The following is a 13087-nucleotide window of genomic DNA, read 5'->3' on the forward strand; positions in this document are numbered from 1 at the left end:
GGGTGGGAAGAAAAAATATTTCTGTGTGTTTTATAAAGTAATCCTTGCATGCCATCTCCATTGAAGAAAGAATAGTTTCCTCTCCAAATATGTCCTGAGTATTGATGCATCCAATAAATAAAACTATTATTTCATACAGTAGAGCTATAGATGCATTCTATTTGCCTCTAGAGTTTCCAGTGAACCAGTGCCTAGTTTCAGTAAGTTCTCTGATTATTTGGCAGAGGGTAACATGGTCATGTTCTGACTCTATGTCTATGTTGATATCTATAGCATTCCCATCTACATAATGCGTGTCAAACCAAAGAGTTTGATTCCAGTGGGAGTCTGGAACACTATCTAGGTTAGACCCAGTTACACTAATGTTTTCTAGGCATAGAGATAAATTACCAGTAATGAAATCAATAATAGTCATAGGCCAGCCATTTGCACCTAGAGCTTCTTCTCAGTACCAAGTCATTTAATTATCAATATTAACCAACCTTCCAAAGGAAGGATAACAAACCTTATCATGAAGTTAGCATCCTCAATTCCTACCCAACTGTGTATGAGAGCAGGTTCTACTATTATTTGTGATCCTTCCCTTTCATGTAAATGACTCCATAGCCAGCAATTGCTTTGGTTAGTGAGAGTGGCTACATTTTGAACAGGAGACCTTAGAAAGTGTTTGCTTTGAGTGGTGAAAGTACGTAACAATATAAAATACAGGTTTGAGAATTTTGTGTTAATACAAAACAAAACCAAGTCTCAGTCAATGGAAGAAGATCAAATGGAGTCTTGCTCCATTGTGTTGGAAAAGCTGTCTAACATGTGATGATGTCTGCTTCTAGGGAAGGCTTTTCCTCGGATATCCTTAAGTTTAAGTCATCTGGTACAGTCCCATCCAATGCTGTTCATGGGCAGATTTCCCTTGGTGTCATTTCTAAAGGATGCAATCTCCAAATGCTACGGCAGGAAGATCTAAGCATCACTGAAAGCCTCCTTCACGTACTGGAAATAGTCTTTGAAATTCTGCATCAAGGTCTTGCAGTATTGATTCATATTGTTACTGAATGATGGGATCACTCTCTTAAGTGCATAGAACCCAATACTATGACACCATCTTTGAGAAAAGCAAAAAAGATTCGGCCTGGTGTGGTGGCTGACACCTATAATCCCAGCACTTTAGGAGGCCGAGGCAGGCAGATCCCGATGTCAGGGGTTCGAGACCAACCTGGCCAACATGGTGAAATCCCGCTTCTGCCAAAAATTCAAAAATTAGCTGGGTGTGGTGGTGTGTGCCTGTAATCCCAGCTACTTAGGTGACTGAGGCAGGAGAACCCCTTGAACCCGGGAGGCAGAGGTTGCAGTGAGCCAATGTAGCACCACTGTACTCCAGCCTGGGCAACAGAGACTCTGTCTCAAAAATAAATAATAATAATCCAATTTTCTTTGTCAGTTTAGCTAATTTTCGTTTAAAGATACCATTTGTTCACTCAACCTTTATAGAATACCAAGGATAATGAAGTTAATGCTAGTGTCATTGGATCTGTAAAATTTTATCTGTGTGATAACCTGCCCAGTAAACTGAATTCTCATACCATTAGAGATTTCTCCAGAATTGCCCCAGAAAGGAAACACATTTTATAATCACTTATTTGCTATGACTGCATCATCAGCCTTTTTAAAAAGGTAAGCTACAACTCATCCTGAAAATGGAAACACAATCACAAAAATTTTAGCCTTTTTACACGGCTCACTGTCATCACTGGTCCATGACAACCCCCTTTCTTGCAGCTATATATGTGTATGTCTACTTGTTCATATCTATATCTATATCTATCTGTTTCCTTTTATTACCATTATTCACTTCCACTCCCCTTTCCACATATAGCCACTCTACTCTTTGACCTAGCCTTGAATTTGCATGTGACCTTATATAATATAAGTATATGGAAAGTATATAGAATATATACTTGCATTTTTATGTGTATTTATTTTAATCCACATATATGCTATAGCGTAGGGTGCTAGAGAAGAGGGCCTCACAATTAATTGTCCAGTCCTGGACACTTTGGAGAGTGAGTGGACATGCTGTTATAATTATTATTAGTAGTATTTTTTGGAGATGGAGTCTTGCTCTGTGGCCAGGCTGGAGTGCAAAGGTGCTATCTTGGCTCAATGCAACCTCCACCTCTTGGGTTCAACTGTTTCTCCTGCCTCAGTCTCCCAAGTACCTGAGATTACAGGTGCCTACCACCACGCCCGGCTATTTTTTGTACTTTTAGTAGAAATGGAGTTTCTCCATGTTGGCCAGGCTGGTCTCGAACTCCTGATCTCAGGTGTTCCACCTGCCTCGGCTTCCCAAAGTGCTGGGATTACAGGTGTGAGCCACTGTGCCCGGCCTCTCACGTGCCTTTTTAAGTTGGTGGGAAAATGACACCCAGGTTAATTTATGGCCATTGTGGGAATTATTGGAAATCTTTAAGACTGTTTTTCTTACAAAACCACAATGGTAGGATTAAACAGTCTGAATGGGATGCTAGCATGTAGAGCCTTCTAAACTCTTTCTCTCCCTCTTTGAGGCATTTGGGATCTGCCTACTGATTACAATTAATTGGATTTTTTTTAACTGCTTGGTTAAGATTTTTTTTTTTTCCCGACAGAGTCTGACTCTGCTGCCCAGGCTGGAGTACAGCACTGGTGTGAGCATGGCTCACTGCAGCATCAATCTTCTGGGTTCAAGGGATCCTCCCACCTCAGCCACCCAAATAGCTGGGACTACAGATGCATGCCACTATGTGTAGGGAAAAGAGAGATCAGACTGTTACTGTGTCTATGTAGAAAAGGAAGACATAAGAAACTCCATTTTGACCTGTACCCTGAAGAATTGCTTTGCCCTGAGATGCTGCTAATCTGTAACTTTGCCCCAACCTTGAGCTCACAAAAACACGTGTTGTATGGAATCAAGGTATAAGGGATCTAGGGCAGTGCAGGATGTGCCTTGTTAACAATATGTTTACAGGCAATATGCTTGGTAAAATCATTGCCATTCTCCATTCTCGATAAACCAGGGGCACAATGCACTGTGGAAAGCCACAGGGACTTCTGTCCTGGAAAGCCGGATATTGTCCAAGGTTTCTCCCCATGTGATAGCCTGAGATATGGCCTCTTGGGATGGAAAAGACCTGACCATCCCCCAGCCCGACACCCGTGAAGGGTCTGTGCTGAGGAGGATTAGTAAAAGAGTAAGGCCTCTTGCAGCTGAGATAAGAGGAAGGCCTCTGTCTCCTGCCTCCCCCTGGGAATGGAATGTCTCAGGATAAAACCCAATTGCAGATTTGTTCTATTCTGAGATAGGAGGAAAACTGCCCTGTGGTGTGAGGTGAGACATGTTGGCAGCAATGCTGCTCTGTTATTCTCTACTCCACTGAGATGCTTGGGTGGAGAGAAGCGTACATCTGGCCTACATGCACATCCAGGCAGAGTACCTTCCCTTGAACTTATTTGTGACACACATTCCTTTTCTCACATGTTTTATGCTGAGCACCAGTCCCCTGGGCCCACTGTTCTTTCTCCATACTTTGTGTCTTATTTCTTTTCTCAGTCTCTCGTCCCACCTGATGCGATATACCCACAGGTGTGGAGGGGCTGCTCCTCTTCAACCATGCCCGTCTAATTTTTTAAAAAAGAGGCAGGGCATTGGTGGCTCACTGGTGTAATCTCAGCCCTTTGGGAGGCCAAGGCACGTGGATCACTTGAGGTTAGGAGTTCGAGACCAGCCTGGCCAACATGGTGAACCGCCGTCTCTACCAAAAATATAAAAATGAGCTGTGCATGGTGGCGGGTGGCTATAATCCCAGCTACTCAGGAGGCTGAGGCATGAGAATCGCTTGAGCCTGGGAGGTGGATGTTGGAGTGAGCTGAGATTGTGCCACTCCATTCCAGCCTGGGTAACAGAGTGAAACTCCATCCCACCCCTCAAAACAAATGTTTTGTAAAGATAGGGTTTTGCCATGTTGCCCAGGTTGCTCTCGAAGCCCTGGGCTCAAATGATCCTCCCGCCTTGGCCTCCCAAAGTGTTGTAGTTACAGGCATGGGTCACTGCTCCCACCAAGAACTTTTTTTCTTTAAATTGCTGGTTTAATAAGGACTTGTTTATTTTGAGGAAAAAGGTCCCAAACATGAAGCTGTTCACAAAAATAACCCACAGTATCAACTTTAGAAAACATGTTTGAAGACTATAACACCAATTATGTTTCTGAGGATGCATTTGACATGCCTGCCAACTCTCATTCACAAAAATACATTGTTAGATTTTTGTTGAACTGCCCCACACAGCACACTAATATGGGGTGTAACACACATACTTCTAACTCCAAGCTGCTATCAGGAGCTACTCAACTCAATGAGATTGCCTTTGCAGTTAGGGAAGCAACTACTGAACTTATGTATGAAAGAAAAGAACTGTATTCCCTGCATAAAAAGAAATTATTTTGGAGACAGTTGATAAAAACCATACATCCTTTTTACTGTTAAGTCATAAAGAGGTATCTAAATTAAAAGCAAAAATTACAGGGTAAGACTTAGGAAAACTACTAGGGGTGTCAAGGGAAGTGAAAATGGGACTAGGTGCAGGGCAATATGAATTAATGAATGTGGGAAGGACAAGGATGGGGAGAACAGTAAGCATGTGCTGAAGATACTAAGGGAGAGGATCTGGTGAAAAATTTGTTGTTAGACAAGCTCCTAGGTAAAGAAACAATGGGATAAGATTTCTCAACCCCACTATGTGCTTAAGAGTCATCCTGGCCATTGGTGCTGTCTCTGTTATCCTCTCCTTCCTCAGCCTCTTTTACATTATTCTTGATCAACTCTAGCTGGTTGTCCCCCTGATCTTCATTATCATCATCATCCAGTGGGTCCCCCTCCTCAGCAGAGTCATCTGCACCCCCCTCAGACTCCATCTTCACATGAGTCTCATCGTTCTTCATGGAGCTACTGCTCTGCTCCTCTTCTGACTTAGCATTTTTCACCTCTACCTCTTGTTTGCTCTGTTCCTTTTCAATTTTTTCCAGGTTTTCCAGGAGAGAATCCACTTTCTGTTTTATCTGGGTCAACTCCTGCTTAATGGCCTGAAGGTCATCTCCTTTCAGCTTTCCAGACTTGGAAGATCCCCGCTTTCCACTCTGAGAATTGAAGCCACTTTTGCCCCTTCGTGAGGTGTTTCCTGATACGCGCTGACGTTTCGAGGGCACTACAGCCAGAGCAATGGGAGGAGGAGGAGGTACACGTGCTGGGAAACTGTACATCCCATCATAATAATGCCGTTGAAAGCCATAGTCCAAGTCAAAAGAGGAGCCGTACATCTCTGCTGCTGATCGTTTCACACCTGCGTTTCCTCGGTTCACTTTTGGCTCTGCAGCCAGGTTAATATCTACAACCTGGTCAGCAATCATTCTGCCATCCTCTCCTGCTACAGCAGCCCGGGCATTTTTCTCCTTATCATATTGAACGAAGGCAAAGCCCTTATGAACAGAGCAGCCCGCAATTTTGCCATACTTGGAAAAGATCGCCTCCACATCCGATTTCTTGACAACAAGAGTGTTGAGATTCCCAGTGAACACACGGGAGTTCATGGAGTGAGGATCCGTCTTGTTGGTAACGTTGCTGGCCATTGTGTTGGATGATAAGGTTTCTCCAAAAGCCAAAAACAGGAGGCGGGAGGGAGAAGAGATTCGATTCTAAGTCTCCTACTGCCGGGTTCTACGTGGAGAAGCTGACTGCAGCTCGAGGCCAGAAATGCAGCCAAAACAGCTCAGTCTTCCTCTCTTCACAAAATGGCTCCCAACAAGAATTCGGAAATGACGTAAAGAAAAGCACAATCAACATTTTTGAAATAAAGACAAAATTGCATTCAGAAAAAAAATCAAAGCTTGAAACTGGTCATATGAAAAAAAGAAAAAAAGACAGGATATAGTTCTGTGCCATCGTAGGCTGCACTGTCACCGTTCTAGACCGGCTGACTGTAGGTCAGATGGGAGTGTCCTTACAGAAATTAGTGACTTACCAGATCTGGATGTAGTTTAGAATGTGCTCAGACCTCAGGAAGAGCCAAGCAGGAACTCCAGGCTTGAAGACTTTGAGTCTGTCCTGTGGGTCTTTAGAAGCTTTTATTGACCTTTCTCATCACAACTCCCACCCACGCCCCTCCCCATATCCGCTGCTAGCTTCCAATCAAAAAGCGATATCTGGTTGCATTTCTGAAGCTCCACTCAGTTAATCCTGATTGGGTTTTTGGCTGTCCGAAGACTAATGGATTGAACCAGATATCCATTCATATCACATATGCATATTCATTTCATGAATTAAGAAATTGACAGCGTTAGGGATACAGTGGAAGTCAAGAATTCATTCACTCAAGGCCAGGTGAGGTGGCTCACACCTGTAATCCCAGCACTTTGGGAGGCCAAGGTAGGTGGATCACGGGAGGTCAGGAGTTCAAGACCAGCCTGGCCCACATGGTGAAACCCTGTCTCTACAAAAATAGAAAAGTTAGCCAGGCACGATGGTGGCTGCCTGTAGTCCAGCTACTCATGCGGCTGAGGTGGGAGAATCCCTTGAACCCTGGAGGCTGAGTTTGCAGTGAGCCGAGATTACACCATTGCCCTCCTGACTGGGTGACAGAGGGAGATTTTGTCAAAAAAAAAAAAAATGCATTCATTCATGAAATCCACAAACACTGATGGAATTTTACTGATATGTTGCCTTCATGTCCTGAGTGTGAGGCAGGGAAGGGGTTGATCTGTTCCAGATATTAGACAGAAAAATAAAACCTGAAAGTAGTGTTGTGGGGAGATCTTTGGCCACATCAAAATTATAAAAATGCTTTCTAGTTAAAACAGCTTTATAAAAACAGAGGAGTCATCCCTACAAAATAAGAATAAAAATCTCCATGTATGGAATGGTCTTGTGGGTTTTATATCACCTAAGGTAGCAGTTTATTCCCTCGTGCTGGTGGAAGAGAGGTGCCGCTCAGGGCGTGAGTGGTCTCAGTGCTTAGGTTAAGGCTTCTTTGGAAGAAATTGAAACGATACCTATAAACTTTATAAATTTAATCAGTGAAGAAGGGAGGGGGAGAAACAAAAATAAACCAAGCTTGCAGTGCATTCAGCATTCACCATGAGGTCAGCTTGCTCTCTGACCTTCTTCCTCATGGTTGCTGGCAGCCTACTGTCCCCAAATCATTTAGACCTTAGATTACAGTTCCCCTTAACTGCCCTGCAGACAACAATTTAAGCCTTGTAAAACATTAACTTTTTCATTTGAGATATTCTTACGTTCTGCATGTCAGTGAAAGTACAGATGCCAGCTGATCTGAAGGGCTCTGCAAGGCACCAACTCACCAAAGAATGCAGTTTTGACATCCTGATGACTTCATCCCTCTTAACTCTATATCAACTTTCCAGCCCCTTGCTATCCAGGATCCACTGGAAACCCTCAGTACTCCTTGGGGAGATGAATTTGAGGATCTCCTCCTAGCTTCTCATTTAGCCACCCTGTGATCATTAAACTCTCTGCTGCAAACACTGCTGTCTCAGAATATTGGTAAGCTACTGTGCAGCAGGCATAGGAATCTGATGGTCCTGTAACAAAATCATGTCAAAATTGCAAAGGGAAGTGAGGGTAGAGGATGGGCTTGGTTGAGCTTGGTGTTTTAATGGGATCCTGGGAGTGAACCAAGACTTGGTAAACATGTTGGGGGTTACTGAGGGGGTGGAGGAGGAATCTATCCAACATTTCACTGATGCCCCTTTGGTTTTGATTATTAGGACCAAGGATGGGTCTTTCAAAACAATTTATATAATCCTCCTTATTTTTCCTTTCAAAACCTTCGTCTTCTATTTTTCTCCCAAAATAATCTCACATCCATTCCCAATGCTTTGCTCATTTCAGGATAAACATCTTTTTTTTTTTTTTTCTTACATAGTCTCCTTCTCTGTTAAGTAGACCATATATTTTGTTGCCACAAAATGTCATTTGGACTGCTTCAAACACAGGAGTTTTCTGAACTTCATGTGAAACACCTCCTCAGAAATATTTTCCTTACTCCAAGAGATTTGCTGATATATCAGGTTGGGGTGTAAACTGGATATGGCAGCCCTGGTACCACCAACTCTGTACCAAAGTCTACATTGATCTGGATCTCAGCTTCTCCATTTTTTATTTAAGGGTATTACAGAAAATAATTTACCAGAGAGTTATTTGAAGTTCCATCAATATGGAGCCATCAGAAATGTTCTCTATCCAGGTTCGGTGGCTCGTGCCTGTAATCCTATCACTTTGGGAGGCCAAGGCCGGAGGATAACCTGAGGTTGGGTGTTGGAGACCAGCCTGACCAACACAGAGAAACCATGTCTCTACTAAAAATACAAAATTAGCTGGCTGTAGTGGCACATGCCTGTAATCCCTGCTACTTGGGAGGCTGAGACAGTAGAGTCACTTGAACCCGGGAGGTGGAGGTTGCAGTGGGCTGAGATTGTGCCATTGCGCTCCAGCCTGGGCAACAAGAGTCTGGGACACCACCTAGATTAGACCCAGTTACACTAATGTTTCCTATGCATAGAGATAAGTTACCAATAATGAAATCAATAATAGTCATAGGCCACCCATTTGCATCTATAGCTTCTTCTCAGTGCCGAGTCATTTAATTATAAATATTACCCAACCGTGTGTGAGAGCAGGTTCTACTATTAGTTGTGATCCTTCCCATTCATCTAAATGACTCCATAGCCAGCAATTGCTTTGGTTAGTGACAGTGGCTAAATTTTGAACAAGAGACCTTAGAAAGTGTTTGCTTTGAGTGGTGAAAGTACGTAACAAAATAAAATGTAGGCTTGATCATTTTGTGTTAATACAAAACAAAACCAAGTCTCAGTCAATGGAAGGAGATCGAATGGAGTTTTGTTCCATTTTCTTAAAAAAGCTGTCTACCATGTGATGATGTCTGCTTCTAAGAAAGGCTTTTTTCCTTGGTTATCCTTAATTTTAAGTCACCTGGTATGGTCTCATCCAATGCTGCTCATGGGCAGATTTCCCTTAGGGCCATTTTAAAAGACACAATCTCCAAATGATAGGGCATGAAGGTCCAATCATCATCGAAAGCCTCCTTCACCTACCGGAAATAGTCTTTGAAAGGTCTCGTGGTACTGAGTCATATTGTTACTGAATGATGAGCTCACTCTCCTAAGTGCATAGAACCCAATACTACACCACCATGGTTTGAGAAAAGCAAAAAAGGCTGGGCACGGTGGTTCGTGCCTATAATACCAGCACTTTAGGAGGCCGAGGGAGTCAGATCACAAGGTCAGGAGTTTGAGACCACTTGGACAACATGGGAAAACCCTGTCTCTACTAAAAATACACAAATTAGCTGGTGTGGTGATCCATTCCTGTAATCCCAGCTACTCGGGAGGCTGAGTCAGAAGAATGGCATGATCCTGGGAGGCAGAGGTTGCAGTGAGCTGAGATTGCACCTCTGCAGTCCAGCCTGGGTGACAGGGCAAGACTCCATTTTGGGAAAAAATTAAAAATTATTAGGAGTTAACTGGGCTGGGCACAATGGCTCATGCCTGTAATCCCAGCACTTTAGGAGGCCGAGGCGGGCAGATCACAAGGTCAGGAGTTCCAGACCAGGCTGACCAATATGGTGAAACTCCCTCTCTACTAAAAATACAAAAATTAGTCAGGCATGGTGATGCACGCCTGTAATCCCATCTACTGGGGAGGCTGAGGCAGGAATCACTTGAACCCGGAAGGCCAAGTTTGCACTGAGCTGAGATCATGCAACTGCACTCCAGCCTGGGCAACAGAGCAAGACTCTGTCTCAAAGAAAAAAATAAAAATAAAAATAAAAAATAGTTAACTGACAGGGAGACAGGAGACAAGTTCCAAGCCTGTCTCCCCAATCTGGAGATAGTGGAGCAAGCTCACATGGCCTTTCCAACTGGTTTCAGGTGATGCCAATTCAAACAGTCAGCCAGGCTGTGTTAACAGTTAAGAGGTTAAACCTTTTTCCCATCGGGCATGCCTGAGCAATTTAGGCTTTGCAACTTAAGCAATGGTTAATCCGTTGGAGTTGAACCCCTGATTACACGGTCAGAGCTAAAATGTGCAGGGGATACATGAGGTTCTATTATCAAAGGCATAGGTTCTCCAGTAAATACTTTATGATCAGTGCTTCTGATTGTAGTTGGTGAAAAAAAATACCTTATGAGGGGTCTGGCTGTATTTTCCCATGGGGTGGTAAAAATTATATTAAAGTAATCCAGTCTTCCTAGGCGTGGTGGCTCACACCTGTAATCTCAGCACTTTGGGAGGCTGAGGCTGGCGGAACACTTGAAGCCAGGAGTTGACCAGCCTGGGCAACATGGTGAAACCCCATTATCTACTAAAAATACAAAAATTAGCTGGGTGTGGTGGCATGCCTGTAATCCCAGCTACTTGGGAGGCTGAGGCATGAGAATTACTTGAACCCAGGAGGCAGAGGTTGCAGTGAGCTGAGATAGCACCACTCTACTCCAGCTTGGGCATCAGAGACTCTGTGTCAAGTTTCTCCAGAGGTGCACCAGAAATGAAACACATTTTATAATCATTTATTCACTATGACTATGCCATCAGCCTTTCTAAAAAGGTAAGCTACAACCCATCCTGAAAATGGACACACAATCACAAAAATTGTAGCCTTTTTACATGGCTCACTGTCATCATTGGTCCATGACATTCCCTTTTCTTGCCGCTATGTGTGTGTATGTCTACATATTCATATCTATATCTACACCTATTTTTTATTACCATGATTCACTTCCACTCCCCTTTCCATAGATAGCCACTCTACTCTTTGACGTAGCCTTGAATTTGCATGTGACCTCTTAGAATATAAGTATATAGAAAGTATATGGAATATATACTTGAACTTTGTATGTGTATTTATATTAATCCACATATATGCTATAGTGTAGGGTGCTACAGAAGAGGGCCTCACAATTAATTGTCCAGTCCTAGACACTTTGGAGAGTGAATGGACATGCTGTTATAATTAATTATTTTTTTTTGGAGATGGAGTCTCACTCTGTCGCCAGGCTGGAGAGCAATAGTTCCATCTTGGTTCACTGCAAACTCTGCCTCCTGGATTCAAGTGATTCTCCTGCCTCAGCCTACCGAGTACCTGGGATTACAGGTGTCCACCACCATGCCCAGCTATTTTTTGTATTTTAATAGAGAGATAGTTTTGCCACTTTGGTGAGGCTGGTCTCGAACTCCTGACCTCAGGTGATCCGCCCACCTCACCTCAGGTGATCCACCCACCTCAGCCTCCCAAAGTGCTGGGATTACAGACGTGAGCCACTCCACCGGGCCTTGTTATAATTAAGATTTTCAGAATGACAGGGGTGTATGAAGGCTTATAATCAACTTTACCATAGACCTTGGTCTCTCACCTAAGTTTGTAACTAATATATTTTTCAAATATAATAACAATAAAAATATCCTTGCTTGCCCTATGTCAAATCCAGCTCGAAGTACTTAAATAGATTAACTTATAACACTCTGTGAAGTCAATATTGATATTATCCCATTTTATATGTGAATGAGCTAAGGCACAGAGAGGTTAAGTAAGTTGGGTAAGACCACAGAGCCATTGGCCACTGAGCCAGTTTTTTTTTTTGGGACGGAGTCTCGTGCTGTCGCCCAGGCTGGAGTGCAGTGGCGCGATCTCGGCTCACTGCAAGCTCTGCTTCCCAGGTTCACTCCATTCTCCTGCCTCAGCCTCCCGAGTAGCTGGGACTACAGGTGCCTGCCACCATGTCTGGCTAATTTTTGCATTTTTAGTAGAGATGGGGATTCACCGTGTTAGCCAGGATGGTGCTGAGCCAGTTTTGAACTTAAATTAAACAGTCTGGATCTGCTGGATCTGGAGTCTTTACTACTAACCAAAATACCTACGTGCCTTCAAATCCTAAGGTGCTGAGGGTCTTACCTTGTTTCATATCTCAGTAGGAAGGGAGCTAATGTTTATCCATTACATCTGATGTTTAATGCAAGTTTTTAGCACAACATTTCATTTTCCAAAATATGCTATGATAAATTTAATTTGATTTTTCTTCAATTCCTTTCTGCATTTTGTAGGAACCTTGCTTTTCCCCCTTTAGTTTGTCAGTATGCTGAATTACACTTCGATTTTTCTGTGATTGGCTGGCATTCCTGGAATGGCCATTATATATCACTATATGGTTTTCTTTCTTTCTTTTTTTTTTTTTTTGAGATGGAGTTTCACTCTTGTTGCCCAAGCCGAAGTGCAATGGCACGATCTTGACTCACTGCAACCTCCACCTTCTTGGTTCAAGCGAATCTCCAGCCTCAGCCTCCTGAATTGCTGGGATTACAGGCATGCGCCACCACGCCTGGCTAATTTTGTATTTTTAGTAGGGATGGGGTTTCTCCATGTTGGTCAGGCTGGTCTCGAACTCCAGACCTGAGGTGATCCACCTGCCTCAGCCTCTCAAAGTGCTGGGATTGCAGGCATGAGCCATGGAGCCTGGCCTGTCTATCACTTTCTAATGCAGTGTTGCATTTAGTTAGCTGGTAATTTATTAAGTACTTTTTTCTGGCTGACCGTGGTGGCTCATGCCTGTTTGCCAATCATTTGCTGCCAGAACATGGGCAGGTTTTTCTCTGGCCAAGTCTCAGGTTTATCAGGTTAGAAATGGGGAAAATAGCAACATGCCTTAGATTCTCCATGAGGAAGAGCTGAGGTCCGGGATGATCGGTACCAGCCGTCTGTTGTGCCTCGTGGATGCTCAGTGAACACAGATTCTCACAACCATTATTGGTGCTGAGCTCACCCTCAGCCTCAGGTTGACAAAGTGGGGCGTGGGAAGTAGAAGCCTCACTGGGCTCAGGTGATCCTCCCACCTCAACTTCTCGGGCAGCTTGGCCTACAGGTGCACACTGCCTCCCCCCGGCTAATATCTTGTATTTGTATTAGAGACAGGGTCTCATCACATTGCCCATATTCCTCACAAATTCCTGAGCTCTAGCACTCTGCCTT

The 13087-nt window shown here is 43.6% G+C and overlaps 1 protein-coding gene across 1 annotated transcript; it reads right to left on the reverse strand.

Moving 5' to 3' along the window:
* Nucleotides 1–4338: 4338 nt before the first annotated feature.
* On the reverse strand, nucleotides 4339–8253 carry LOC134729805 (heterogeneous nuclear ribonucleoprotein C-like 2). Its single transcript, XM_063601808.1, has one exon. It carries the CDS (start codon nucleotides 5655–5657, stop codon nucleotides 4776–4778), a length of 882 nt encoding a protein of 293 aa, XP_063457878.1. The 5' UTR covers nucleotides 5658–8253; the 3' UTR covers nucleotides 4339–4775.
* Nucleotides 8254–13087: the final 4834 nt, after the last annotated feature.

This window comes from Pan paniscus, chromosome 1 (assembly GCF_029289425.2).
Source record: "Pan paniscus chromosome 1, NHGRI_mPanPan1-v2.0_pri, whole genome shotgun sequence".
Lineage (NCBI taxonomy): Eukaryota > Metazoa > Chordata > Mammalia > Primates > Hominidae > Pan > Pan paniscus.

Coding starts and splice junctions, on each gene's coding strand:
- LOC134729805 (XM_063601808.1), bottom strand. CDS start 5,657: ATGGCCAGCAACGTTACCAACAAGACGGATCCTCACTCCATGAACTCC.